The sequence below is a fragment of the Ursus maritimus genome, unplaced genomic scaffold (assembly GCF_017311325.1).
Source record: "Ursus maritimus isolate PB19 unplaced genomic scaffold, ASM1731132v1 scaffold_5, whole genome shotgun sequence".
Lineage (NCBI taxonomy): Eukaryota > Metazoa > Chordata > Mammalia > Carnivora > Ursidae > Ursus > Ursus maritimus.
The window spans coordinates 10,474,916-10,499,673 of NW_024426663.1; the positions used below are offsets into that span (position 1 = coordinate 10,474,916).

Consider the following 24,758-nt stretch of genomic DNA (forward strand, 5'->3'; position numbering starts at 1 on the left):
TGTACTTAGGGGCGCCTGGGTGGCTCAGTCGGTTAGCGTCTGCCTTCTGCTCAGGTCGAGATCCCAGGGTCCTGGGATCAAGCCCAGCATCCCATTGGGCTCCCTACTCAGCGGGGAGCCTGCTTCTCCCTCTCCCTCTGACCTGCCCCACTTGTGCACTCTCCCTGCCCCACTTGTGTACTCTCTCTCTCTCACTCTATCTCAAATAAATAAAATCTTTAAAAAAAAAAACATTGTACTTAGAGTTAACCTAAGTAATATAATAAAGTAACAACTTAAGTAAACATAACAAAATATTTATATTAGAAGTCATATGCAAGTATGGCTATATAAATAGATATGACCACTTAATCATCTGTAGGAATCATTGGTCTGAAAACAAAAGAAATCATTTGTCTACTTTTTTGAAATTAATATTGGTTGCATTTGCACACACTTTTTGCATGTCTGTACAAACACACGCACACACACGGACAAATGTAATGCAAACATTCAAAAGGATATCTTTGTTTAAATAACACAACAATGATTTGCCATGTTATTCTGGACAAAGTGTCCTCAACTGCTTGCCTAAACTCACAAGCATTATTACAATATATTATCATCCAGAGATAGTACAAGACATAAAATAGGTCTACTGAGTTTGAAAGGATATCCTGAATTCAGAAAAATAAAATCTTTGTTTTATATAGATACTTGCTGCATATGCATAGTTTTCAACTTAGAAATGGATCGAGCTATAAAAAATTTAGTTTCTTATTGGCTGTTGTATTTGTAGATTTTATTAACTGGGGACTTTTGTAATAAATATATGTTGATCAATTTCTATGTGTCAGACCTAGTGTTAGTTGGTAGGGATAGGTTGGTAAATACCACCTTGACTGACACAGAGTTTGCACTGTAGCAGGGGAAACACTGAATAATTAGACAAATTATTTGTATTAGAATTGGCTAAGTAGTACAAAGGAAAAATGGGTGAAGAATAGGGAAGACCTCCCTGAGCAAATGATAATAAGCTAATACTTTTATTGACTTTTTATTCAATAATAAATAGTGTAGTGATAGGTGCCAGGTGTTATTTGCATCGCTCTACAAATGTTAATTTATGTAATCTCCATAACAATCCTGTAAGGTAAATATTATCCCCATTTAACTGATGATGAAGTGAGACACAACCAGGTTCAACATCTTGTACAGCTCACCCAGTAAGTGATAGCCCTGGGCCTCGAACCACACCTGGCTCCAGTGTGCCCATAACTACTGCATAGTAGTGGGATGCATCCCAGTGATGCATCTTGTTAAACTCTGTTGTCTTTCACTTGTTTGTCCCTTGGAAATGTTATACAACATTTTAATAATTTTTATAAAGGGCTAAACTCTTGACTAGGCTGCACAAGATAAGGGGCTTTATCTTCATTGTTCCACATTCATGGTCAATAAGATTACAAAAGTGTCACCATCGCACTCTTAATAGTACAGCATACATAATAGACAACTTTATATCTCTTTATTTTGTTCCATTGTACTTTAGAAAAATCGGAGGACTACATGTTGCTAGGTAGAAATATTGTGGTAACTCTGAAGGATATGTTCAAGCATCTTAAAGGTTAAGGATGCAAGTAATTTATTATGTCCACTTTCTGTTTTACTTATGACTTTCCTTTCCCTGTTATAGATCTATCACTGTCAATATCCTTTGTTTTCCAACCTTTCCTTTATTACTCTAAAATAGAATTAAGGCAAAGAAAAAACTGTCAAGTAAATGAAAAGATTAACTAAAGCATTTGGGCAATCGTTGGAAGGAGTCGGGGAAAATGGATATAAGAGATATACGTGTGCTCATGTTTGAAAAAGGATTAAGGTTGAATTTTTAATCCGTGAGAGGAAAAAAGACAAAGGAGAAGGCATCAGGCCTAAAGATAATTGCTTTGAAGAGAGAAAGACAGTGCTGGGAAAGAGTCCTTGGTCGCAAAGCTCTCAGGGGCTCACCTGGTTCTTTTGCTCACTGGGATCCTTTTGGTAATTATCCCACGAAGATGGAGCATGGCAGGGCTGTGGCGAGCGTCCACTGGTATTTCTATGTATAGGAGTCAGTCACATTTCATGGAGAAAGTACTGTGACATGGGAATAGTCCTGTACCTACAAATCCCTATTCCCACATCGTCCATTGGAGGATCACTGCCTTGTGTTTGGGCTCAAATATTGTCTGTGTCAGGATTCGTCGGCATTTCATAGTAGGCCACTTGACAGGGCTTTGTCCTTTTCCTGAATGTAGTAAATTAAGCAAATGAAAATTCTCAGTCTCAGACTTTCTAAGACATTTCCCAGGAATCTGGGTCTTTGAAAAAGCTGAACTCCTTTGTTTGATTAGGGAGGATTATTAACTGAAGGCCTTCCCTTTTTTGACTTGAATCAACATCTATGGACTAAGGATCTCCCACACCCCATGCAAACTGCTGATCCTCCTGTATTAGAATTCTAGAGCTTTCTATCTCGATTTTTGACAGGCAAACTGCAGATTTAATCCTGAAACATGGCCTTAGATGTCTCCAGAGTCTTGCAAGTGAGAAAATGTACAAGCATGGTCTAGGCTTTTGGCTTGAGAGACATCTTTTTGCAAAGATGTGCTTAGAAATCTTAAGCTCGACCTATATTCCCATCTAACACATTTTTTTAAAATTCTATTATAAGCCGCTTTCAGAGAGGTTTTCAAAGAAGTCCTACTTTTTGAGATCTCAGGGAGTGAAAAGTGGAGCTTCAAGCTTACAGAAGGAGTAGCAGAGGATTGCTTTCTCGGGTGCTCTGGGTGAATGCCCTGAAATCTGCTTGCCTTGCACAAACAAGAGACTCTGAAAAACTGAGGGAAATACTCCTCACGTCAGGACTTATTAATCTATCACCGATCAGCTCATTAGGGTTGCACAGTGGCTGGTTTATGCAGGCCCCAGTGGGTAATGAACTCACCAAGTGTAAACTCACCTGGGGAAGGAAATGAAGGGCTTACGCAGGACAGGCAATTCACTTTCCGGTGAATGGGAGTGGACGGACTCATGTCTTGTTGTTACGATCACAGCTTTGCTCTGAATGGTGAGATGTCCCACAACTGTAAGTTAAGGTGTTTGATTTTTACATCAGTTTATAGATCTGTATATACATAGATAAATGGACGTAGATAGAGATTCAGTTTGAGATTTGAACCATTTACCCGGTGTTTATAACGGTGTGCATGGCACTGATGCCGCCCATGGCATCAGGGAAAGTGCTACAACGGGACACAGGACATCTGGGATCTTAAAAGGCACTTCACACTGTTTCCTAGAGTCACAGAGATCGCCCCCACGAATGTCACTGCTATTTAGGGAGCAACCAGAGCCACAAAGGTACATCCCGGACATGTTAGAGTGGCTTGTAACCACACGTGCAGCTTGTCTCCGAAGCCAGGGAGGGCCTGATTAAATACAGGGCCCACCCACTGTGAGAAACTCTCTGGCATCCCAGCTGCCATTCAGAATGTGAAATCCAGGATATGACCTGTCAAGATGAGCTACTTCGGCATATTGTGGCAATGCAGCTGTCACTGAAATGCGTAAGTCTCCAGAGAAAAACATTCAAACTGTTTCCAAGGTGGAATGAATACAAATGGAAAGCTCCACTCACACTGAATGTGACTTTTTCAACGGGATCATCCACACTTAATAAGCAGAGGAGTGGAAATGACCCCCGTACCTCTTCTCCTCTTTGATTGCTAAGCATTTTCTGGGGGCAAACTGTTTCAGTATTTCTATTGGTCTGTATTTGAGAGAGGCAGGGAATATTTGCGAATTATACACATTTAAATTATGCATTGTTGTCCTTCTCTTTCATCAATAAGGATAAAAATTGCTATAGATCCCCCAAGATATTTCAATGAAATGTTTGCAAAAGAGACAGTTCTGTAACCCAGATTTTAAAGAATTATTTCGTATTTATTCCTTGAACTTACCGTTTTCAACATTTTTATAAATTTATAGCATTAACACCAAAATTTATAATAAAATTTAAAAACTTCAAATTTGTTCCATTAATGTCGAGAGAAGCGCAGTGAGTAAGATTAGTGATTATATAAGTGTTTTCCTAATAAGGAATTAATGTACATGGTCCCCCAGGTGTGCCCAAATAGGTGGGAGTAAATCAATTCTAGATCGAATTTCTTTTCTTGTAATTTCCTATTAAAAGTTTCTGAAAAGTAGGAAACAGGGTCAAGTAACAAATTCATGATTGATTGAATTTGGTATATCTTGATAAAACTGGCTGAAATAAGTCTCATTACAAAATTGCCTCATCTTAGGCCGAGTTTTATTAGGGATCACACAGATCTTCATTGTCAGCCAACAGACTTCTAAAAGCGAAAGGAAATGTGAGAAATATTTGATTCAACTAACACTACAGTCATAAAAGTCTTGCTATCTCAAACTATTTTTATTTTAAGGCAATACTGTCAACTATGTATTCTGACATTTAGGTAATTGTAACATACCTATGGGATGTTTACGTGTATATACATTTGCATAGCAAACTAGAGATATATGTACGTATGTATTGTATAAGATTATTTACATGTGTATTTCTACATATTAGTGTATCATATATAATTATACATGTAAATATATGTAACATATAACTATAATGTATGATACGGCCATATTTAGTATATAATATATAGAGAATCACTTTTTAAAAATGTATTTAAGTAATCTCTACACCCAGTGTGGGGCTCAAACTCATGATCCTGAGATCGAGTCACATGCTTTTCCAACTGAGCCAGCCAGGTAGCCCAAGATTCACTTTTGTAATTGGAATGAAATATCCTATTTCCTAATCATAACCTGTAATAATTTGTTTCACATGTTTATCCCAGAAACTCTTGATTCCAATAACTCATCCATTTATTTAACAAGTATGTTCATGCTTACTGGGTAAAATTGTTGAGTAGATTAATGTTTCTAGTTTGTATGTATAGAAATTCAGAACTTGTCTATTGCAGAGTACCTGAAAGTCATCACTGAACCATGAGGTAACCTTGAGACTCTCCCACATGTCATTTCTCCATTGCACTGTGACAGATATGTTTTTCCCCAAACACCTATCATATTCCCCAGATGGCTCAGCCATCATCCCTGGCAGATTATGAATAATGTTTTAGGTTGAACAGATGTAAGCAATTTGTAATTTTTCCCCTTTCTGAACCAGCTTTGTTTTGATGAATCAACTGGAAATTGAAACTTATGTGGAACTTCTCTTTGAAAAGGAGCAATGTTTTCCCACAGCGGACTATGCAGTCAGCTCTTAAGTATGGACAAGAGACAGGGAACAGGGAAACTGGCCAAAATGTGTGACGATAAAAACTGGAAGATCATCACGTAGCACTGCTGTGCACTTCCCATTTCTTTCCTCTAGAGCACCACATATAAAAAATAGTTTAGGTCATTCCAAACCAACCCAATTTCCATCAACTTGTGAAAAGATGGCAGAAATATCAGGTTGCCTGTGTTTATCTACGGTCAAAAACTCTTCCGAAAACTAGTTTGAGAAATGTAGAAGTGCTGATTAAATGTTGAGAGAAGAAAATAAACTACTCTCTGGCAAGGATTTGTTTACTCTGCCAAATTATATTTTACATAAATTATACAGATTACAATTATATCTTTGACCTTCATATAGTCAACATAAAATGAACCTTACTGGCAATTCAGTTTTAAGGAAAACACTCTACAAGATATAAATTAAATAACCCCTTTTGTTTAAAAAAAAAAAGATGATAAAATATCTACCTAAGACAGGTCCATCTTTATACCCATATGATGCACCTTTATTTATATAGGGATATTCTACTTGTAAACAATATGAATTATTTTCCTTACCCTAACCAGTTGCCAGACCTGAAAGACCACTCAATGTCTAGAGTTCAATCACTGTCCTGCACATTCAGAGCCTGTCTCTGACCTGATAATTCTTGCCGTGGGAAAAACTGTCATAGTATTTTTGGCTTTCTTAAATTAAAGTCTGTGAGACCAAAGTAACTGGCAATTGGTCTGGATTAGCTAACTCTGAATTCTTAAACACTTAAGAATTTGGAAACTCAAATAAAAGAAAAAAAGATAAAAAAGATTTTGGAAACTCCATATGCTACAGACAGAATATGATAACCAAAATGTGAATTGTTAAAGACAGCCATCAATGTACTTTTTATTTCTGTGCTTATTACTACATTTCAACATTATTGACTTGTAAAGTTTAATGTTAATATTATAAAATATTTTTAGGTAGAATTCATAGACCATTCTCAAAGCTTTTTCAAACCTTGCCCCCTTTTGAAAACCAGAAATCTTATGCCTTTCTTTATATTTGGAATTTCAAAATAAATAGTATGAGTTAAACCCAATCAAAACAGTTATAATATTTATTATGCTTCTTTTACTTCCACACCACTCCAGAAATCCACCTGTTCCTCCTTCTTCAGTGAATAATCTCTGGTTTTAATAAGCTAGTTAAGGATCTTATCTGGTCTCTAATGTAGACAGCCATTTCAAGGAACTCATTAGGTATATTTTCTTACTTAATTAAGGAACTCTACAGGATGGACTTTGTTGGCTCCTTTTTTTTTTCTCTTAGATTCTATAACTTAATGTTCTTAGGATTTATAGCTTAGTCCTTAAGTTCCTGAGTTTGCTTTTATACACAATGATAAGCCAAAGACGAAAAGGCTTATTTTCACGCCAGTACAAAATGAAGCACCCTCTAGACAGCTCTTACAGAGTGCACGAATTTTAATGATTTACAGCTTTTTGGTGTTGCATTTCATTTATCCCCTTTATTTGAAAGTATGAATATTAAGATAGCAACTGAGACGCAAGAGCATTAGAGATTCGGTGTGAACTTTTTAATATTTTAAACTTAATCACTTTTATTCCAAAATTTAAATGTAATTTACTCTCCAACTATGGACTCTGGGAAACAAACTGAGGGCTTCAGAGGGGAGGGGGGAGGGGGATTGGGATAGGCCGGTGATGGGTATTAAGGAGGGCACATATTGCATGGAGCACTGGGTGTTTTACGCAAATACTGAATCATGGAACACTACATCAAAAACTAAGGATGTACGGTATGGCGACTAACATAACATAATAAGAAATTATTATTTAAAAAATGTAATTCACTTTCCAGTGGTGTATACTCCTTTTCTGAACCTGTATATTCCCCAGATTTCATCCCTTGCTTTCTGTATTCTATCATGTTTTGTGCATCAAGGAAGTTTATAAATGAAATTTGAGTCAGCATTCAAAACAATATTACATGAATGTACTAACACAAAGAGAAACAGATGGTCAAGAATACTGTACACACGCTTTGTGCACAACTCCCACAGGCTGCCTGTCTTCAATTTTTTTTTTCCTCAAGTAGAATCAATCATCAGATAAGTGATTTGGGATTCTTTATTATGGAAATATTCCTCTTGAACAACAACAAAAACAAAGAGCCATTTCGATTACATTTCCATTTTAAAGAAAGTTATGTTTCACCCTCTTGATAAGTTTATTGTTATGAAGTCTGAACTAACTATCTCTATCAACTTATATTCTCATTCAGAGAGTCAGGAAAAAAGTTTTGTGACTCTCATTCCTGAATTTCTATTATATCAGTATAACTAAAAGAAAACAAATCATATAAAATAAATGGTTGTCTTAGGCAGTACCTCTAAACTTATGTGAATTGCATAGTTCACATTCTGGATGAAACCTTATGATCATTTCTCCTTGCTTTTTAAAATTTATCAAGTTTAAAAGAAGGAACTGTTGGGTTTTTTGTTTGTTTGCTTTGTTTTGTTTTGCTAGATGATTTGGCCCTAGTTGTATAATGTAGGCAATATAATCCATTGAGTTCTTCAAACAAAAACAAGAACTAAACTAAACTCATATTCACTAGTTGAGTGAATGTTCTATAGGCATGTGCATAGGTAATGTGACTGACCTTCCTAATATGATTCCAGCAGCATGGTGTATTAAATTGAACTTGTATATAAAATTCATAATTTACAGTGAACTGTTATCTGTATCAGATCATTCAATTCCTCCAATATTCCAGAAGGTAAGATGTTTTGCCTCAAATGTACAGATCAGGAAACTGAAACACAGATAAACAGATATGAGGAAACTGAGATACAGTTAGATACCAAGGGTGGAGGAATTCTCACTAAAACTTAAACTAGGCAGGATTCTTGCTAAAAACTAGACTCAACGAGGATGGACACAGAAGGCCAAAGTAGATGCCTAGTTGAGATGAGAGCTCAGAGGAGCCTAACTAAATTTGGTTGAGGAGAGAATCTTCTACCTAGGAGTGTGATTGCTACAAATATAGTAACTTCATGTTTTACCTTTTGAGGAACTTGGCAGACTGTTTTCCAACGGGTGTGTAGCACTTTACTCTCATGCATAGGTACCAGCAATAATATATGAATGTCCAATTCCATAATAGCCTCAACAACACTTATTATTTGTCTTTTTTATTATAACCATTCTAGTTGGTGTGAAAAAGTGTCTCATTGTGGTTTTGACTCACATTTCCCTGATAGCCAATTATGTTGACCATCTTTTCATGTGCATATTGGTAATTTGTATATCCACTTTGGAAAAATGCCTATGCCTTTGCTCATTTTTAAAATTGGGTTTTTAAAAATATTTTTATTATTGAGTTGTAGGAGTTTTTTAATGTATTTTGATGCGGGTCCCTTATCAGATATGCGGTTCGCAGATATTCTCTTCCTTTCTGTGAGTTTATTCACTTTTAATGGCATCTTTTGGAACACAAAAATTTTTAATTTTGATTATGGCCAATTAAATTTTTCTTTTGTTGCTGTCTAGTAAAAACTTTGCCTAAGGTGAGGGTACTTTACTCCTGTATTTCCTTCTGAGAGATTTCGAGTTTTAACTCTTAGGTTGAGGTCTGTGATCCATTTTGAGCTCTTTTTTTTTTTTCTTTTTTATATGGTATGACGAAGGGGTCAACTCATTCTTTCAACATTGCATTTTAACTGAATATTATGACAAACATCATAATAGGGGCACATCTCAATCAAGGTGCAGTTTGTTACATGATAGCCTGATTTTATAGTACAGTTTTCACTTTTATTCTTTTCTATTGCAAAGAATAGCATATTACCTAATGTAGCTGTCTTTATAGCTGTATTTCATTGCTTCATTTCTTCAGAAGAATAATGGGCTTCCGTTTAGCAACTATTTTATAAATGTGATTTATAAATTAAATGATTCTACCTAAAAATACATTGAAGGGACTGGCATTAAGTGAGGCTGAAGGAGAGGAAAAGGAGGAAAATTACCATTGATTGCATTAGATTGGAGTTTCATCAAATAGAGACTGACATCTGGAGGGAAAAATACCCCAGTATTTATTAATATTTGACTTAATGAAAATATTATGTAACACATAGTCCTTCAAAGTTTCAGGGATAAAAATATAAAATTTCCCCTAATTAATCTTGGGGGCAGAATTATAGCAGTAGTGTTTCTAATGACAAGTAGCTTTGGAGTATAATTTAAATCCCAAAGCCTGCATCAGTGGCATTGTCCTGGCAATATTTCTTCATGGGGGCTTTTCCCTCGGCTGGAAGCCCCTTTATCAACGTATACACTCAAAGAAAGCCGTTTATTGAGTGATAAGTTTATGCCAAGGACAAGGCAATTGTCTAAATGGGCAGTCCCTTCAGTATTGCACACTTTATGACAGGAATAAATATAGAAAATAATGATCTAAGTTTGACTAACCTCCCCAAATGCTATTATTTTGATACTTGCTGGGAAGGCTACAAAGAACTACTTTGAACTTGCTTTTAGCTATCTTGATTCTGTTCCTTCCTGGGCTTTGAGAAGAAGTCTGATCTTTGGCTTATGTTTAGTTTGTATACTTTGCTAGCAAGCATTTTACATTATTGAATGGATTATAGATCACATTTGTTGGTCTTTACTCCTCTTGAAATAGATTTTAGCACAATTCCTATTTGGAAGGTTAATGTAACCTGACTTATTGATGGAAACTGGGCATACCCATTTGTAAATTGTCCACATCAAGCTAAAATAAGGTCATCAGACCATTAGAAGAGTTGTTTAAGATTTTATCATAGTAAAAGGGACTTTTATTGGGAAGCTGTCTTTATGTTGTCTGGGAATGTGGAAATAGAATCTCTAAGTGCCTTCTTGGAATAATGTTTATGAATGAAAAAATTTGCATGGATAAAATACTGCTCTCATTTTCATCTTTCAGTATCTAACCCATTTTTGCTAAGCTTTAGGATTACCTACCCCCACTTGCTTTTAATTACTTCTTTTCTTGTAGGACTCCACATCTTCTGATAAATGGTTTAATTGTTTTCTTTTAATCTTAATAGGAAAAATGCAAGGTTTCCATAATTTTTGACCTTTTGAAAGCAATCTGATCTCATCAGGGGGATCAGACACAAGGCACGTTAGCATTAACCTTATTTAATTCCATCATCATGTTTCAAAAGACCATCTCCCTTTTGTTTCCAGTATTTCACCTTTTGGACGTCACCACTTCCTCATTCTGGCAGTTCAGGTTGTAAATTTCAGTTGTCTTTCAGAGTTCAATTGGGTGAAAAAAAAAAGGCCATTAAAACCTGTGGCTTTACATCTACTTTTTTTTTTTTTTTTGCCCTAGCCCCCATGCATCCGTTCAAGTTTTTAAGTATAATCTTTGAGAAGTCCCCAAAGATATTATATTTAATATCTTTTTTTTAAGATTTTATTTTTAAGTAATCTTTACACCCAATGTGGGGCTCAAACTCAAAACCCTGAAATCAAGAGTTGCACGCTCCTCCAACTGAGCTAGTTAGGCACCCCCATCTTTAACAGATACAATATAGAATTCATCTATAATTATTTTTTTAATTCTCTTTCACCAAAATCTAACCAACATGTAATATACTTTTGGAGTGATCCATTTAAATTCCATTCATGGTAAGTAAAGTCTAAAGGATCCCCTCTGTTTTTAATTTTTCTCACATCTCAGCAAGATTCCATTTTCTTTGACTTTATTTCCTTCCATTAGTTTTATCTTTGAAATTATGATGGATAATTTTATAATTTTTAAATAATCAAAAATCATTTTATATTATGAATTTGTAAGTAGAGAAAATTTTCTGACTTCTAGATACAAGTATTATAGGAAACTGGACATGATGTTAAATTTATTAGCAGGGATGATTTTATCCAACAGCTCTATAACATTATTGAAGGGATATGCTGCTTGTGATGTCAGATCACACATTATAAAAGTAGGAGTAGTTAATTACCACAGCAAAACATAAGACTCCAGCTGCAAATGGAGGAACTCTCATGCTCCTCAATCTTAATTCAGATTACTTGCGACCTTTTAAAAATGAGAGTTTTAGATGTAGTAGGAACCATATTCAAAATCTCATTTTATTGTTGAGTAAACTAAAGCTGAATAAGTTTAAGTGGTTTGCCCAAGATCATATATTTAGCTTAAGGTAAAGCAGAGTCAAAACTCCAGCTTTTCCAGTGCTTGTCCTATTAAATACTGTCACTCAGAGAATGCCAAACCATGAGTATGTTCCATTTTATTAACACTAAAAATCTCTAAAACTCCAGCAAGAATAAATAAAATACGCACTCATTAAGTATCTGCTGTGTATCCAACACTGTGCTTAAATATCTTATTTGAGAGATAAAAATAGAAGACTCATTCATCTCTTTCTGTTTTCATTGTATAATAATGTTAACCTTCTCTGTTATATTGTAAGAAGCAAATTATACCCCCATCTTCTTTGTTTACAAATGAGGTGTATATAAACAATTACCTGGAAATTTTTCTAAGGCAAGTTTCTTTAATGTTGAATTTCCTCGTGCAAACATTACAGGGCTACAGGTCAGGAAGAATATTTTCGGTGTGTTCTACAGCTTGTGGAGTACGGGAGCGAGCTGGTGCTGGCAGCCAAGAGTGGACTGTACCATCTCTTCCCTATTCACTGTTCACTGATGTCAGGTCCGTAGCTTGAACTCAGCCCTGATGGGAGTATTTACATCACAGAAATTGGCAAAGGCTACAGATCAGCAATCCCTTCTCCTCTAGTTAGTGTCTGCTATTAAACAGTTACCAGCACACCAGTGTGCAGCACAGTGGCTGAGCAAACTCAGACACATCATTTACTTCTTGAACTTTCCACTGGATTTACTGTGAAGTAGAAATGATAATACATCCTACAGCATCATCTATAACAGGATTTTATGAGGAGCATGTGAAAATACTTTGTAAATATGAAATAGAATTACTAACACAACAATAACAAGAGTTATATGTTCACTAATAAAATACAAGACACTTGGCAAAACCAACATGGTATAGATAGATCTTGAGTTTGGTAATACTATCTGTGCTCAACCAGGCTATGCATGCAGCGAGATAAAGAGAAGGCTGAAATTCAGAGTTAAGGTCAGAGCCTGGTTCCTGTCATAGACATAACACAAATAGAATATAGAGATTTTGGGACCTAACTTAGTATTCCTACTCTCGTCTCCATTCCATAAGAACTCTATGCCTCTGATGAATCAGACTTTTGAAGGTCAATATAATCATATAGAGCTCTGCATGCAAAGGACACCTAGAAAAAATATTGACAAATTGACCCCTTGAGGTTACAAACTCCTGCTTTCATTTTAATAACACTTCCAAGTACTTTAAGAAACTTATTCATATCTGCATGGAAATCCCTACCCTTTGATACAATCTCACTGCCTTTGACATTTGCAATGTGGTTAAGTAAGTTATATATTGAAACTACAAAATCATCTGACTTGGAATACTTTTGAGAGTATTAATGGGAAAAGTGGGTCAGCTCTTATTTACCTTTGAAAGAAACAAAAAAGCCAAAAAAGATCCATGTCTAAAACACATCACCATTGACACCAGATTGTTAATTGCCAAAAAACTGTACAGAACTATGTTTTTTCCCATATGAACCCTATGTTGAAAATGTACCCAGGAAATTACTATTCTAGGCTGTATTCTCTTGAGAAGCTAAACAATCCCGTTCCTTTTCAGTTGAAATTGAAATCACCATAGCCAGCTAGGTGTGGGCTTAAAACCTGGTCCTGTCACCTACAGTCTTCCATGACCTTAAACTGGTTATTTAACCTGCCCAAGCCTCAATGTCCCCCTCCCTGAACTAGCATCCATTCACAGGGGTGTGATGAGGATTAAACGAGAAAAACAACATAGGTAGAGCTTTTAACATGGTCTCTGGTCCTTTATAAACACTCAAATTAGTATTATCATTGCCACCTTGTATGACATTGCTTATGTTTTTACTCCTGGGTTTACTCCTAGCTTGCCAAAGAACATGAAATATGCCTCTCTACCCTTTTGTTTCAATACATGAGAGGGAGATCTAAGATCCATCGCTTTTTGCTTTAATGGGACACTATAAGGATTAATTCATGGTGGACTGAATTATTCTCTGTGAGTACAGTGCTGGAAGTTCTTTTTTTTTTTTTTTTAAAGAAATTATCACCAACCCTACTGTTATAGAAAGATAAGCTATTTCATAATCTTAATTAGAAGTGTTATGAACTTTACCAAAACAGTTTTATTTATTTTTCATTTTTTTTCCATTTGGCCACATTTTATTGTTTTCTTTCTATATTTTCATTCATTTTTATTTTTTTAATTTAAATTCAACATTTAGCCAACATATAGTACATCATTAGTTACCAAAACAGTTTTAAAACAAAATTAAGTTTTCTGCACTTTAAAAAGTAAATTCATGTGATGGAGCATACTGCAGAATACAGTGGAAGGATTGTGTGAACAGTTGAAAACAAAACAGCAGAGATATTCCATTTCAATACGCAATGGGATGACTGTTTAAGTTTTATATTATACAGCCTGTGCCACATGTCCTTTTTCTAAGAATGAACCAACATGTTAACAAATATGAAGGACAGAATATCCGAAAGCTTGTGTATAATACTCAGGTATCATAAAAAATTAATTTTGCAGCATGGAGTATAGAACTGGGGAGATGAACCCATCTTCTGCAAAGATGAATTATGGAAAGCTAATTCTTTTATAATATCTCAAACTTCTGTAGACATTTCAGACCCAGAAGCCATATTATTTATCCTTATGAGAATCTTCCTGCAGGACAAGCACAACTCAGTTGTGGGAAGATAAATAGGAGACGAGAAGTAGTATGCACAAGCACCGTAGGCTATGTACTCCACATCCCATTCCAGATAAAAGAATCGCTGGGTTCGTAAGTGGAAACTTTGCATGTAATATAATATTAAAACTGGCACAATGGGATTCCATATTCTAGAATATTTTATATTTTATATTATTCTAGAAATTTTCATGTTCGATTTTTAGAAGAATAGTATCTTGAGGAGAAAAAAATACTACTTCTAAATTTGTAGACTTCTTTGCTTAAATATAAATGCAAATTAATGTTCCTTGCTTGCCAAAATGTTGGGTGTGAACTGTCGTAAGTATATCAAATGCCGAATGCTGTTGAAGATAAGTTTTTTTCTTGTATTTTGAAAATGTTGGTTGCTTGAAATAATATATTTTGGCTTATCAGGTGATTATTACCTAATTTTATTATGAGATAAAATCTACCTACTGCGGGCTTTAATATCAAAACTACGATATTAAGTACTTTCTTTGCCTTTTAGTATATTAAAACCTGAAAAAAGTTGACGAGAACAGAATGAGGAAGGGGTAGCGGAGAAGAACCAAGAGTGTTTCATGCAGTTTCAAGCAGTGTGTAGTTCCATGGAGAGAGATGATTTGAAACAGCCACAGAATCTTATAGATAGAGGAAACCCCCCAAAGCCATACAATCAGATGTTTTGTTTCTCAAGAAACATGCCCATTGAGGTTAAATGGCATGACCACAGTTCTCTGGGCAATATGTAGTTATACAAGGCACCAGGAGAGAAGTGGGATGTGTGAGTGGGACTGAGGAACGGGTTGTTGTGGGATATGTTAAAATTCGATTAATATTACTTACCGGGTGTCAAGCTCGTGCAATGACCTTCACACTTACTGTCTCTTTTGCATTATCATAACAACCTTATGTGTTAAATAATACTAACCAAGGTCCAAGGAAGTGAAGCAGCGTTTCCAAGGACTCGAGCATCGTATCACAGATTCACACTCCTATCTTGCAACACTGATTTGGTGGGTAAACACTGCAAATGTTGAGTAGGTTTGAAATAAGAAATGGGACAGATACGTTGGAGGAAGGGGAGGTAAGATGACTTGCTTGGCAAGAACAGAGCTTCCCTGCTGGGAAGTAGACCTATGGAGGCTACTGCATCTATAAAAAGTTAGAAATGTTCAGTTTACACATAAAACTCGGGGTGAGTTTGTTTCACACAATAAGACAGAGTATTACAACACTGAAGCAGAGAGAAAGGGAGGGAGGAAATTAATAATATTTGAAATAAAACTTAGACTAGCTGGTGAAAAACATTCTATGTATGAATGATTATAATGTATACTGAGATCCAAAACAGCCAGGGAAACAAGAGGATGTAGCCCATTGTAACAGTAATTAGCTCTATGTGGTTGGATTATAAGTAATATTTTTCTTCCTCATTCATTTCTTTTTTCTTCAAATTTTCTACAGGGAGCCCACATTGATTTTATGATTTAAAAAATCAATTTCTATAAAAAGAAATACATATATGGAAACTAGATTATTTGCTGAATTGAAAACTGCCAATTTTAAACTACAACAGAAACGATTTTGAGATGAAAATTAGAACAGCTTATACTTAATGAGAATATAAATAGTTCATTATTTTATATATGTATTATTTTCAATTCTCTTTTTTCCTAATTAGGATTAAAAACTTAAGTTAACATTCTGTTTTGATTAACTCTACATAAGAAATTTGTGGTTTTTAAATGTCAGCTTGTACATAAGTAGGTATTTCCAGATATGGATTTTAAAATTGTTCTCTGGGTTTTGGCTTGTAAAGTTGGCAGATACTATCTGACTGTGCTAATAGAATTTAAAAGGAATATCCATTTTTGTCCTTTTCACACATGAAACATGTTCCTGGGCAAATACTGAGTATCGGTAATTTATGTTGGCCTATACAATTTCAAGCCCAACATTAGATTTATAATAAGCACATAGGAAATTCTTACTGACTATATTCGGATCAGTTCCTGTGTCTTTTTAATTTTACGGAATGTTATTAGCTGTGGCCTTAGTTCTCAACCTGCTTTAAGGTTTTGTTTCAATTTATCTGTTACGTGTTGATACCATTTATTAAGATCTGTTTGATAGGGGCGCCTGGGTGGCACAGTGGTTAAGCGTCTGCCTTCGGCTCAGGGCGTGATCCCGGCGTTATGGGATCGAGCCCCATATCAGGCTCTTCTGCTATGAGCCTGCTTCTTCCTCTCCCACTCCCCCTGCTTGTGTTCCCTCTCTCACTGGCTGTCTCTATCTCTATCCAATAAATAAATAAATAAAAAATCTTAAAAAAAAAAAAAGATCTGTTTGATAAACGGCATTTATTTTGTGCTTTTTCTCCAAAAATGTCCTGAAAATGGGTAGTTCATTTTTTCTTTGAAATTATTCAAATTGTTAACAAGCCAAACATCAGAAAGCTTTAGGATTTCTAAAGCAACATTTATTAGCACCAGTGTTTGAACTGCATAGATTAAAATAACAAGTTTCTAAAGCCTCTCTACCCATTATTTTCAAATAGGAGGCTTCACGATCTGAGTTTAGTTTTCAAAACACAATTTTTATTAATATCAATTAATATCCTAGGTATATCTTTCCTATTCCAAAAGTCACCAATTTATTTCCTCTGAAAAATCCTCACTGAAGTCACATCACATGCTTGAGAATTGTCCCAAGAATTACCTTTTTCTCTTGTTTTCTTCCGGATGTGCTGATGTCTCCATTATGCTCATTTGCCTGCTCTGCTTTCAGATGTCAGGTACTTGAGGGTGAGAAGACGCCGTCACTGATTTTCTGCTTATGGTATCGCATATGGTGCCCTGGATCAAAAAATATTGAGTGAATGTATATCTCTGACACTATTTTAAAATATTTAGGCCAATAATTTTGCCTTTGGCATTTTTTTTCTAATATTATAACTGCTTATTTGTATGACTTACAAAAGTTGCTTTGGTATTTTGTCTATGATTGATCATAGTTGAGTGGCTATCCAGGAAATCCCTCCGGAAAATGGAAACAGTTTATTTATAATGTGTTCTTGAAGTTACATATGACATTGGAGTCCCCTACAAATAATATAGCATTATATTATTTCCTGACAGTTTTTTTTCTCACTTTAGAAATAAGGTAATTGAGCACGACCTTCGTATTGCCAGACTATTCCCAATCATTGACATTTCCCGATAGAAACAATCATTTGTTGAGTCTGAATTAGCCTCAGCCGCTTTAAAAATTTATAGATACGTGTATTTTTTAAAACCAACTTCATCAACTGTCATTTGTAATCACATACAGATCACATTCACAAAATTTTCCAATAATAATCATTTTGTGTTAGAACATCTGCTTCCTCAAAGCTGAGAGAGCTTTCGGCTGTATCACAGTTTCTTCAAAATCTTCAGACTGTAGTGTAAGCTCCTTGCACAGAACAAATATCTATGGTTTCTTCATGATGCGAACAATGCATGCGCTCTGGTTTTTGTTCATTAACTACCTTTGTGTTGTGAAAAAATTCTTAAATAATAATCTCTGAAAATTCCTTATGAATCTTCTTTACTGAAAATAGGCTTCCTTTAAACACTTTTGATAACAAAAGATCTACAGGGCATTTCATATTGTTCAAAACATTCACCACAAGGCCTTCACCCAACTAGAAAATTTAAAAATGTGAAAGGTCAATCCCAGTTCAAAGGAGGGAGAAAAAATGATGCAGGAGAAAAAGAGGAATGATCGTGGATAAGTGTATTTTCCCTATTTGGATGTAGGAATGTTTCAAAGTCCAGTATTTCTTGGTCAACATTCAATAGTCTAGGTGCATTTGGTGTCCCCTGGAAAGCTTCATAAATTACCAAAAAAAAAAAAAAAAAAAAAAAGACAAAGAAGAGAATGTTGTATAAAATCTAAGGCAAATATATAAATACAGCAATGACCAGAATCTAATAGAATATGCCACCTTACATCTGAGTGGCAGACATGGTATATATTTCCCCAAATAAGAGACAAGAGTAAAAACAAAAGTTTTTTTTTTAAATATTAACTTTATTCTATTTGTAATTGGACAACTTTGAAAGTTAAAGAAAATCTACACCCTTCCTCTTTTAGCTGTTTCCACATAAGATAATGAGTATGCCATGAAGTCTTGGAAACCCCCTTCCTCGCCAGGGGTGATGATTGACTTGTGAGTTTGCATGCTTTTCAGGTGAACAAAATTTGGCAACAATGATGGATCTGAACATTTTGGAATATTTTATTGGCTTTGAAAATGAAGAGTATAAAATACTTATCACCATTAAATTTATTTTACCTGTTCGACAAAATGAATAAGTGGTGAATTGTTTATGTTTTTATGTTATTTCTTTTATGCTGCTTTTCTGTGGGTTGAGGCAATATTTTTAATTAGCTTTTGTAAAATGGGTTTTGGACAATTGAAATTAAATAAGTCAGTTAGTATAAGGCAAGCAAAATATTTGTTTAGATTTTTAATTGAAATATCAGAGATTTTGAAAAACCTATGGGCAAAGTTTTAAATTCTCTTTTTCAAGGAGAATTAGCTAATCTCTGCCCAATTACTGTGTCCTTTACAGTCATATTTAACACTTTCTGATAAGATTCTATTCTGTATATTATTATAAATGTTTGCTGCTAATTCATTTTGAATATGATAGTCCACACTAATATTTACACTTTCTAGGTCCCCTGGCTATTTATATGACCTCAGAAATAAGCAAGGAAATAAAGGATAAGGGAAAATAAAATATATTAAATTTCCTAAGTGCTTGAGAAAGAAGTTATTTCTTCAGCAATCTTTCGAATGTTATTCATAAAGATACTTTTCAATTTTAATTTACTTTGATTCCACATAGTATATACTTTGCTGTAGGGTATGTTGTATGTTTTTCTAAATTCTTCTCTTCTGTGTCTTTTTCTTTTCCAGTTACTGGCTGACAAACAAAGTTCCCATCAAAAGACCCAGCACGGGTCTCCTCATGTATACACTTGCCACAAGATTCTGTGATGAAATTCACCTGTATGGATTCTGGCCATTCCCTAAGGATTTGAATGGAAAAGCCGTCAAATATCATTACTATGATGACTTAAAATATAGGTACTTTTCCAATGCCAGTCCTCACAGAATGCCATTAGAATTCAAAACATTGAATGTGCTACATAATAGAGGAGCTCTGAAACTAACAACAGGAAAGTGTGTAAAGCAATAAAGCACATTTGAAAACATACCAACAAACTGAATACGCACTTCTTTTCTGAAGATGCTTCCTAAGATTGAACATGGGATCCAAAACAAGACTGAGTTTCAGCATCCACCAAGTATCTGCAAGGTGATAAAGGACAATTATGAGAAATCCGCTACCAGCTGATGAAATACCTGCAAAGTGCTCTAAAAAAACACATATTTTGACTTCAAGGGTCCTAGTAAGTGCCACTTCCACTAAGAACACAGTTTGAATGTATAATCAGTAGTGTTTACAAGATCCAACAATGCACTTGTCATTAGTTAATGAGGCAAATATGTTCATCACTGTTGGGCTGCCACGGCAATGCCAAGCACATTAAAAGAGTCACCCAGGAACACAACTCAGCCCTGGGGATTAAACCATCCTTGTCAGCAGAAATCGAGATGGAAATAGTTTGAGCAGTGAAATCCATAAGATGAAACAACTCAAGTAAATGCCTTCAGTCAGGACTCTGAGTCTGATCATGAACATTATGTTTTTGTTTTTGTCTTCTGGAATCTCTTTTGGTTTGGGTATTGGGTGCTTAGAAATCCTTTCTGAGATAAATATGAATGAGATAAATAGCCTTCAAGGAATCATTTTTAAAGTTCTTATATTTTTAAAGAGCAATCACATGATGACTTTGTAAAAGAGTTTTATTTTGCACAACTCTTAACCTCCAGATTTTTTTCCAGTGGTGTAGAAGGTACCAGCTAAACTGTACCACTCAGTGATCTTGAGCCATTCTAAAGGAAAGATGTTCTATGTCATCTGAGATGGTAAAATTAGCAGAAAAGCAAGTACTTTGGTACCAAAGATTGTGCTGATGTTTCTACACAACAAACCATTCTCCTTTCATGAAAATAATATATTAATATATTATTATGCTACTAATATGAAAGTCATCTTTAGAGATATTAAAGTTTTCAAACTCAAACTTTATTTTTATTTGAAGGAAGACTTCCATAGCTTTTACATTTCACAATAATTTCCTGGAAGCATTTTGCCCGTTAGAAAAATGTTAGACTAATAGGGCTGAAATAAGACTTCCAGTTCTTTGATATTCCCCTTATTCTTCAAATGGAAAGATTGGCATTCTCTTTATGTCACTGTTAAATTTTCTTAGTGCAGAAATAACATGATTAATAGAATGTTGTCTCCATAACAGATGATTAATTTTAAGAGGTTTAATAATGAAACTGTGTGTCAGTATTTTGCACTTCAAGTGAATTAAATTGACCAATATTTTTTCTGTGGTTAAATTTATTCACATTATCACATTAATGTGTTTTCAAAGAAGCACATGAAATTATTAAGAAAATGATTCAAAAAGTTTTAACATGTGATAGAATTGGCCAATAGGCCAGTTTTCTGTTAATTTATACTACACTGGTAGGTAATCCTAATGCTAAATTGTTTAGAAAGCAGAAGTACTATGTTCCCACTTCTACTCTTGGCCTGAAACACTTAGATGACTTCTTGTTTCTTAGGGAAGAGAGTTTGAGGAAAGAAGAAATAGCGTGGGGAATATGTATGTTTTGTTTCTTAGGGAAGACAGTCTGAAAAAAAAAAAAGAAACAGCATGGAGATTATATATATATACATATATATGTATATATATATAATTTATGTATATATCTATATATCTATACACACACACATATATATACATACATATATATGTTATCAAAGGATGTTCACAGGAGGACAGTTCTTATTATATTAATAATATGTGGTATTATTTTTAAAAATATAAGAGAACCTTGGGTTTCAGAATATTAATTTTTAGAATTCATGTGTCTCTAAGAAAACAAAATAGAATGCATAAAGGAGATGCAGAGCTAAAAATGGACAGAACATGATGCACTTTTATTATTAACCTCTTATCGGAAATCTTAAAAGAATTAGTCACATATTTTGAATGTAAAGTTGAAAAGTCTGATTTGTGTAACAAATCCAAAGTAGGTGATTCATAGAACCTTAATTTTTACCATTTGTGGGTAAGTTGTTTGACTAGCCTTTAATTTTAATTCAATAGACAATTCGAAGTTGCAAGTAATCCTGATAGGTAAAATCCATCTCAGAACTCATTCAAAGTATGTCTTAAAAAGCAGCAGCAAGGAACCTTGCCATTTTTACTGCATTATCAACAAATGTGTTTAAACAATGTTAAGGCCACAGCAAAAGCATCGCAGCCACTCACTGTTTCGCGCATTAATGTTTATCTCCTAGATGCATTGAGTAGTGCCTTTTAGCTTCACATTGCTTAGTTACCCTACACTTTTGTGTTCTCTAAATAAATTGCCCAGTTCTGAAAATGTTCAGCATATAAAAAGGGCTTCAGTATCGACTGAGACTACTTTTGTTCATCTCAGGGAACTTTCAATACTCAAGAATGAATTCAATTAAAGGCATTTAGTGTTCAAAGAAAACAAACTGTACAAGACCATTTCACTCCCTATTGTATACCTTTCCATCCACCCTACCACCTTCACAAGCTACTGTGGCCTTCTTACAGGGGTGAGGCAAGGAGATCACTGAAGGCTAATAGCAAGAATAATAAGAATTCCGTTTAACCAATAAGGGGCCAAAAGGGATCATGATCAAATCAAATTATGACTGCATACTTGAAACATCTGCATTTTTTTCTTTTGAGACTATCATATGTTCGCAGCTTTAATTTTTTGTTTCTGTTTCACGATTTACCCCTGGACCTGGCAATGCTCAGGCAGCTGATTGTGAAATATTCTTGTCCTTTAGAGAATGTGGTTGTTACTGTGCTGTTGACATGAATAGGCCATGGAAACATTTTCATCATTATTACCCAGCCTGTTCTATATTTAATACTAAGTTGCTGGAATAAAAAAAAAAAAAAAAGAATCAGTAACAGATTTTCTGGGCAAATCTAGTGATTCAGCCCCCAGGACTGATGAAATTACTGTGGAAGTTTTTCTGTCTGAAAGAAGGTGCTGGGCATTCAAATGTCTTTATGTATTGTATATCATATAAAATGTATATCAATTGCTAATGGGAATTTCTACATTTATGCTTACATAAGCAATTTATTTAAGTAATGCTATGGGTAGTGTACATACCAACTAGTTATTAAGCTTCTGCACAGGAAAAGGGTGAACAAAGTAATTTATTTCTAATTGAGCCAGTTAGTCATAATGCACACAACGTGATATTTGGTTCATAAGAGTTGTTTTCATGTGCTTATTGTTGGGAGTATCTATAATTGTGGAAGAGGTATAGGAAGAGTTATGTATAGTTAGTTGTTACCTCTACAAGTTTGAAAGTTTCCCCATTAGACCTTATCAATATACCAATGTTTTAAAAATTGAGTGAAAGAGGGTTATTGTTCATATTTGATGAAAGAAAATCCAAATAAAGCCCACCTAGAAATAGATATTTTATTATATATGTGCTATAGATATCTCTATATAGTACAAATAGACATGTGTGATGCATATATACAATGTTATATATGTGTGTCTGTGTTTCCCACACAGAGTCTGTAATATACACACACTAGATTTGTGTCATGCTAACATCTTCAGAGGCTGTACTGTTAAGCACTCTGGAGATAAGAACACTTTAGAATAAAGAAGTTCTTTTGAGACTTCAGTTACTAACCTGCTTTAAGAGGGATCTACTTTATAACTGAATTCTATTGTTCATACTTAGAGTTTCAATAACGGTCTAGTATGGCCAACTCTTAAAAAAAAAAAAGTAAAAAAAAAAAAGAAAAAAGAGAGAAAAAATAAAAATTAAAAAAAGTTTTCAAGCTGGCAATGTATTTGAATTATGGTTTTCAGTGGCTCCCAGGCCCTGTGTCTCTCATTTAAGTAGCACCTTTTAATAAATACTGTTTCTTTGTGTAGGCAAAAGCACAAGTGTTTCAAATAAATGTATATAGCAGGAAAAAGAAAAAAGAGTTTACAGAGCTAGCACTGCTGCACAGGATAATTGCTACTGAGTATTTCTTATATTATTTGTGGAGCTGAAAGATGGGACTTATTGTGTCAAGTTCATTCTGTTCAACACTGTTTCCTATTGTTTATGTATAGCAATTGGGTGTTATTGTTTTATCATTTGTAAAATTGTAAAATAAATTAAATCTCCCCTTTTTTTTCAAGTTTTCTCTTACCTCTTACATCCAAGCCCTCACTTTCACTTCGTATGTAAGAGGACGGTTTTAAAGAAGCTTTAGCTAGTGCTTTTGTCTTCCCTGTCCCTCAGCCCAGACAATGGCAATTTGGCAAATCGTTCATTTTTACAGCATATGCACAGAAACATGAACAATATCCAAAGCCCCACGAACCTCAGGAAATCTTTAACAATTTTCGGTGTGGTACATTCTGTTTGTGGTTGAGGGAATGGAGTGTTACACCAGTTACATTTGTATCCAATTTATATTCCCACTGACTGCTGCCGGCGGGTCGATCCAGTTTCCTGGTTGGAGAGGTCGATGGCTCCTTACACACTGCGCATTCTTGTGGCTGCCCTTGACTTGTGATTTCAGCTGCTGTTATGTTTACTTACTACTGTTTGCAGTTCACATTCCAGGAGATGATTCTGAAAACCTGCATATTTACATCTTCTTCCATGGCTTTCTCTAACTGCCACATCTATATTTTCAGACTCTCCACTATTTTCTCCGGAAACTAATATGTCTGTTTTCATGAGGTCACTTAGCATTCTGCAATTTTAAACTATTTGCTAGAGACCAAGAGTGAACCATTAACAATGTCTAATGAATGTAGGTCCTATTTGTATTTACATAATTCCCTTTTCTTTTCAAGGATCCGTATACAATGGGCAATCCCTGTTGATTCTTGGGATAAAATCAGACCTCAAAATGAGCCTGTGAAATGAATATGGCAACATCTCAGTTTTACAGATGAGACTGAAAGGTTAGGTGACTTGCTAAGGGTGACGTAGCTCAGAAGTGAAAGAACCAGGATTTGAAACCAACTAGGACGACTTCAGTGTCTACCTTCCCAACTGTCACACTCTGATGCTGCCTCTTTTTAACTGACAGGAGGTTCCCGGTGAAACTAAATTTGCAAATAAATTATTATTTAATGAGCACAACCCTAAGTGAGACAAGTCAGAGAAAGACAAATACCATATGATTTCACTCATATGTGGAATTTAAGAAACAAAACATGAACATATGGGAAGGGGGAAAAAGGAGAGAGAGAAACAAACCTTAAGAAATTGAACGATA

At 34.9% G+C, this 24,758-nt stretch overlaps 1 protein-coding gene and 1 long non-coding RNA gene across 2 annotated transcripts in view; one reads left to right on the forward strand and one right to left on the reverse strand.

Annotated features, from left to right (window-relative positions):
- ST8SIA4 (ST8 alpha-N-acetyl-neuraminide alpha-2,8-sialyltransferase 4) overlaps nucleotides 1-20,773 on the forward strand; it is an 89,988-nt gene extending 69,215 nt beyond the window's left edge. Inside the window, 1 exon segment of the mRNA XM_008700900.2 lies at nucleotides 19,228-20,773. Within this exon segment, the coding sequence (XP_008699122.1) occupies nucleotides 19,228-19,510 (283 nt within the window). The 3' untranslated portion in view covers nucleotides 19,511-20,773.
- On the reverse strand, nucleotides 1,845-18,864 carry LOC103672225. Its single transcript, XR_571135.2, has 3 exons — nucleotides 16,977-18,864; nucleotides 2,981-3,104; nucleotides 1,845-2,266 (listed from the first exon to the last, which is right to left on the reverse strand). It is a non-coding gene; the product is annotated as an uncharacterized LOC103672225 (long non-coding RNA).
- Nucleotides 20,774-24,758: the final 3,985 nt, after the last annotated feature.